The following is a 6,731-nucleotide window of genomic DNA, read 5'->3' on the forward strand; positions in this document are numbered from 1 at the left end:
GATGTAATGCACAGTTCAGTACACAGGTAGAGAGATCAGCCGTGGTCAGATGTAATGCACAGTTCAGTACACAGGTAGAGAGATCGGCCGTGGTCAGATGAAATGAAAGGTTCGGTACACAAGTGGAGAGATCAGCCGTGGTCAGATGAAATGTAAAGTTCGGTACACAAGAAGAGAGATCAGCCGTGCTCAGATGAAATGAAAGGTTCAGTACACAAGTGGAGAGATCGGCCGTGGTCAGATGAAATTAAAGGATTGGTGCACAATAGAGAGATCAGCCGTGGTCAGCTGTAATGCAGAGTTCAGTACACAAGTAGAGAGATCAGCCGTGGTCAGACGTAATCAAAGGATTGGTGTGCAAGTAGAGAGATCGGCCGTGGTCAGATGTAATGAAAGGTTCAGTACACAAGTAGAGAGATCAACCATGGTCAGATGTAATGAAAGGTTCGGTACACAAGTAGAGAGTTTGGTGTACAAGGAGAGTAATAGAAGATAAGCACAAGAAAGCTGGATCACTGACCAGCCAGAATAATCAGGCACTGGAAGTACTAGACTGTGGGTTAATGTAGGGCAGCAATTACTGTGATTGGCTGCAAGGCAATTGCAATCGATGCAGAAAACATGACTGAGCAAAGCTAGAACAATCAAGGACTGTGTTCACATCACCACTCGTTTCCGTCTGAGGTTTACAACATCGGGTTAACCCCTCAGCGGAAAATCAATTGGAAACCTTTGCTTCCATTTCTACAGTCGACGGAACCGCCACAACGGTGACTGACGGAAACCATTAGCTAGGATTCTGTCACCATTGAGTTCAATGCTGAGGGAAATGGAAGCGAAGGTTTCCATTTGATTTTCCGCTGAGGGGTTAACCCGACGGAAACTAACTTACGCTGATGTGAACACGGCTCTAATGCATTTCTTTAGTGATAATAGAAAATAACTTTTGTAATTGACTTTTATGTAAAAACAAGTTGAGTTTTCCTTCTGCAGCTTCTACGTATCACAATGCAGAGGGGCTGCAGAATGCCGTTCCAAGCCGAATCTTTCAGTGAGCTGCACTGGATCCACTTTGACTGAATCAGAGACTGAGCTTAGAAAATCACTCAGAATCTGCTGTCAGCCGAGCCGTCAGTGCAGTTTACTGACCGATTCGGCTCAGAACGGCTTTTTTAATAAAATTTGATTACAAAAGTGATAAATAAATGCAACTCAATAGAAAACTATTCCAAAAGGCGTCCAAAGCCCTTAATGCTGCAAAGTGCGACTGAGGAGTCCAGAGGTCAAGTCCAGGTAAGTTCAGTTCCTGAAGCCCATCTTTATACCAATACCATGTGATTGGCACCCTATTCCTTGTTATCACACCCCTATACCACGTGATGATGCCCCTATAACTCATCATCACACCCCTATACCACATGATGATACCCCTATAACTCATTATCACACACCTATACCGCGTGATGACACCCCTATACTTTATCACACCCCTATAACTCATTACCACACCGCCATGCCACATGATGGCACCCCTATAACTCATTATCACACCCCTATACCACGTGATGACACCCCTATTCCTCGTTATCACACCCTCCCTATACCACATGATGATACCCCTATAACTCATTATCACACACCTATACCGCGTGATGACACCCCTATACTTTATCACACCCCTATAACTCATTACCACACCACCATGCCACATGATGGCACCCCTATAACTCATTATCACACCCCTATACCACGTGATGACACCCCTAAAACTCATTATCACACCCCTATACCACGTGATGACACCCCTTTCCTCGTTATCACACCCCCCTATACCACGTGATGACACCCCTATATCTCTATCACACCCTTATACCATGTGATGACACCCCTATAACTCATTATCACACCCCTATACCACGTGATGGCACCCCTATAACTCATTATCACACCCCTATACCACGTGATGACGACCCTATAACTCATTATCACACCCCTATACCACATGATGACACCCCTATAACTCATTATCACACCCCTATACCACGGGATGGCACCCCTATAACTCATTACCACACCCCTATACCACGTGATGGCACCCCTATACTTTATCACACCCCTATAACTCATTACCACACCCCTATACCACGTGATGGCACCCCTATACTTTATCACACCCCTATAACTCATTACCACACCACCATACCACGTAATGGCACCCCTATGCCTCGTTATCACACCAATATACCATGTGATGGCACCCCTATACATTATCACACCCCTATGCCTCGTTTTCACACCACTATACCATTGGATTATTAAACCCTTAAGGGGGAACCTTGTCGTTCGGAGATTATCTGATAATGGAGCTTATGTGTGACAGGTCAGAGATGCCGGGAGTCTGTTTTTTTTATAAAATACCCCACAAACCTCATCCAAATGCAGGTTTAACGTCGCCCCAGATCCTGCCCCCGCAGCAGCCCTGATATCTGCCCCCGCAGCAGCCCTGATATCTGCCCCCGTAGCAGCCCTGATATCTGCCCCCGCAGCAGCCCTGATATCTGCCCCCGCAGCAGCCCTGATATCTGCCCCCGCAGCAGCCCTGATATCTGCCCCCGCAGCAGCCCTGATATCTGCCCCCGCAGCAGCCCTGACATCTGCCCCCGCAGCAGCCCTGATATCTGCCCCCGCAGCAGCCCTGACATCTGCCCCCGCAGCAGCCCTGACATCTGCCCCCGCAGCAGCCCTGATATCTGCCCCCGCAGCAGCCCTGACATCTGCCCCCGCAGCAGCCCTGACATCTGCCCCCGCAGCAGCCCTGATATCTGCCCCTCTGTCACCTAATGACTTGTTGTGGAAATGCGCATTGTATTCTCATTATTGGGACACCAGTATTAGGGGGTTTATATTTACTTCATTGTTTGGATTGTAGAGGGGCTTTTCTTTAGGGGTTGAATTTAATGGACTTTTGACTGCAGCAGCCACGTTACTGTAACCAACGGTATTTTTGTGTCTCTTACGCAGGTCCTCAACCTGAAGCACTTTGAACTTAATGGAATGCCCAAGGTGGTGCCTTTATTCTTGCCTTACCAAGACTTCAAGAAAGACATCTCGGATAGCAAAGAACTGTTGCGTGTGCCACACCGGATGAAGAAGGTGGACTTCTCCAGCGTGGTCCTGCCGGCAATGCATGCTCCAGAACCCCACATTATCATCAATGGCAGATGTCCACGGGATGAAGAAACTGAGGAGGGGACAGAGGAAGAGGAGGCTGAGTTTCTGGGAGAGGATATAGATCTGCAGAGTGGATCCAGCAGTGACTTCAGTCAGAAAAGTACAGAGAGGAGTCAGGAAGGGGCTCCGTCTACATTACTGGCAGATGACCAAAAGGACTCACGAGGACGAGCCTCCACGGCAGAGAATGACCTAGAACTGGAGGAAGGCTCCAAGACCTTAGTGCTGTTTTCTCCTGGAGACTTGAAGAAGTCTCCAGTCACTAATGACCTCATGCCGGATCTTGACCTGGGAACTCTTGCTGCCTTGACACCTCAAGGAGAGAAGCCCCAACCCTCGGGCAGTCAGTTGGATGTGTCTGAACCAGGTACCTTATCTTCCATACTTAAATCCGAACCAAAACCACCTTGCATCGCTGCTGCCACCGCTACCGCCTCCTCCCCTTTTACCAAAGTTGAACGCACATTTGTTCACATTGCTGAAAAGTCGCACTTAAATGTTATGTCTTCCACTGGGCAGCTGATGAAATTAGAGGAGCATCCAGTCCCAGGACACGTTGATGAGGCGATTATTGAGGAAACTGAAGAGCGTGATGTGCGGGGACAGAAGGCTGCGGAAATAGTGGAGATTGAACCCTTTGTATCGTCACCACGTCATGATGAAGGGGCAACAGATCAACATGCAGCTAATGGAGTAAGCAAATCTGAAGAGCAGTTAGGGAAAGACATTATGAATGCGGCTTTGAAAGGAGACACCGAGCAAGAAACGATTGTGCTTTCCACCGATGACCTTAATGAAAGCCACCGTGGCACCAGCGAGGCTCTGATCCGGGCTGCTGGAGTGCGCTTCAGAAGTCGCATCCCTGTATTCTTGTCAGAAGAGGACACAGGATCAGATAAGTCGATGTCAAACTCTGCCAAAGAGAGATTCCAAAAGAAAACTAAGCAACTGGATCTGGCTCGCCTCGTGATGGAAAAAAGGCAGATTCGACTCCAGCGTTTGGCCTCCGCAGGTTCATCAACTGCTTCATCTAGTGAAGAGCGGAGGAGAACATCGGAGACTCTGTCCACGACCGGGTCTGAGGAAGACACCCATGAGTTGGACGACTCAACTCCTAGAAAAGTTGGCAAAGGGAAGCCAATCTGCATGAGAAAGGAGGAGTATACGAAAAGCAGGATCCCACGTCCCATCTCACCGGTAAAGGATCTACGACTGACGGGTCCACCATCCCCAAGTGTCAGCAAACTCAAAGAAACGACAGCAGCACTAAGGTAAGAAATGATGAGACTATAGGATAGAGGAAGATGTGACATGGCAAATATCACCTGACCGATAGAGAGGGGGGGTTTAGACAATGGAGTTTGATGCCTACAGATTACATTTTCATAGGTTTGTGGCTAGGAATGGAACTGAGCAGATCGATCGCCCCATCGTTACACTGTGTGAACTGATCAAGGGGAATTGTAGTGGATAATGTGATGACGACTCAACCCGCCCAATGTATTCTATGGGCAGACACGTGGGCGGCGGGAATCAGGCTGAATCATACTGACCGTAACCACCTCTACCCAGCGGGATCATCGTTAGACCTAGAGCTTGTGGGTGAAGACATGAACTGTGTTTTCTTACCCAAGTTACCCACATGCCGAGGATTCCAAGTGGAACTCCAGGCAAAATATGAAAGTTCAGCTTTTGCCCAGTCCCATGAAGCTGTAAATGCCCCCAATGTGAATGCGGTTACTCCGGAGATCCTCTACCAAGTCTCCGCCTGTACTGACAATTTGACCGCTGAGCACTGCCATGAGCCACGGTATTGCAAATACTACACTCCAATGCTTGGCAGTTGGCGTATTTCTCTTGCTATCTACCATGTTGCTTGTGCCGGTGCTGCAATATTCAGGCCGGTACATGGGGGTGGTCTAAAGCTGAATCTTCAATTATTTATCAGAGTTCCACTTTTGAGGGGCCATCCGGGTCTTTACGATTGATGGCCTGTCCTTAGAATAGGCCATCCATGTTTGATTGGTGGGGTCTGACCTCTGGGACCTGTTAATCAGCACCTTCCCCCTGCATTGTGTACATTGGCACAGCACCTCTACTGTACAAGCGGCGGTGTCTGGTACTGAGGCTCGTCCCAAGATAGGCCATCAATGTTAACATCCTGGAGAAGCCGGTAATATCTTATATAATACCACAGGCAGTAATCCATCTGATATATTATTATTATTATTATTATTACAACCCGGCTACCCGTAGGCTCAGCCCTGCACCCATGCTAGGTAACATACCCAATGACTGTTTATTTGCACCCCTCCTATGTTTCCCTGGTGTTTGAGGTCTCTTCCCAAATACGGGTCCACACTTGTCTCCTTTACTTTGTATGTTGTTGCTCTTTCTCATGACCTACATTTGACCTTCATAGGTTCCAGCCTCCCCGGGCAGCTGTCGGTGGCACCGCTTGGCTCTCCCCTGACCACAAGCCTAAATCCCTACATATGAGGCTCCCACCTCTTTCAAGTCCAATCTCTTCTAGAACCAATGTACGGAGGGTCAGTCGTGGACCACCCAAGAGTCCAGTCATCCCAGTGCGAACGCTCAGCGCATCTCCGCGAAGCCAGTCCCTGTCCAGAACAGAAAGTCCATCTCCATCCCGGCAGAGAAGACCAGTTACTGCAACTCCCCGTGTACAACCCACTCCCAAATTTCAGCCACGCGCCCAGGTCCCCGGCGAGTGTCCAGCAACTCCGGCTGTTGCAAGAAAGGGACAAAGACTGAAGGTGCAAGTGCAGAATCTGGCAACCAAAGCAAAGCAGGGCACAAGTGACGGGAGAGGCAGCGGCAGATAATGGCCCTGCGGCGGCCCACACTAGCCTCATGTCCGCTCAGCTGAGGACCATTGCTCTTCATTCAACCTGTGCTACGCAATACACAGTCCCAGATGAGGACTGTACACTGGGGGCAGAGCTCTGCTCATCACATACTGATCATTTTATTTTCACATTTGACGGTCTGTTGCTAAGATTAAGAGTTTCAAAACGACCACAATATTCTGAAAGTCCGAACTACAAATGACGAGCCCATATTCACTGTGTGGAACTGCTGACCAAGGTTACAGGAGCAGCCGGGAGGGGAGCGATGACGACGGCATCAGACTGAAGTGCACGGGGGGAGCTGCCATGACTCCTCGCTCTCCTAGGTCCATCAGTAGACTGTTAGCTCTGCAGCCGTCAGCATACACTAATCATATACTGTATATAGTATGTGCTATGCATTCCTACAGCAGGGACGGATATCTCAGTGCATTGTCCCAGACACGGGGCTCGCAAATAAATGTCCCTCAGAGACTTCCTAGTATTCATGATGAAGGTGCAGAAGGTTGAGTACAAGGGTTGAGCACAGACGGGACCCCATGACACAGCCGACTCCACCTCATGCACTTCTTCTGTTTTTCTTTGAGGCACCACCATATACCATAATGCAGCACAAAGACGATGAGTCCG

General features: G+C 48.9%; 1 protein-coding gene across 1 annotated transcript; it reads left to right on the forward strand.

The window, feature by feature from the left end:
• Positions 1-1,251: 1,251 nt before the first annotated feature.
• LOC142731601 (tau-tubulin kinase 1-like) lies at positions 1,252-6,183 on the forward strand. The gene is made up of 3 exons (XM_075849449.1): positions 1,252-1,293; positions 3,022-4,502; positions 5,654-6,183. Exons 1-3 carry the CDS (start codon positions 1,252-1,254, stop codon positions 6,075-6,077), a joined length of 1,947 nt encoding a protein of 648 aa, XP_075705564.1. The 3' UTR covers positions 6,078-6,183.
• Positions 6,184-6,731: the final 548 nt, after the last annotated feature.

The sequence above is a fragment of the Rhinoderma darwinii genome, unplaced genomic scaffold (genome assembly GCF_050947455.1).
Source record: "Rhinoderma darwinii isolate aRhiDar2 unplaced genomic scaffold, aRhiDar2.hap1 Scaffold_833, whole genome shotgun sequence".
Taxonomy (NCBI): Eukaryota; Metazoa; Chordata; class Amphibia; order Anura; family Rhinodermatidae; genus Rhinoderma; species Rhinoderma darwinii.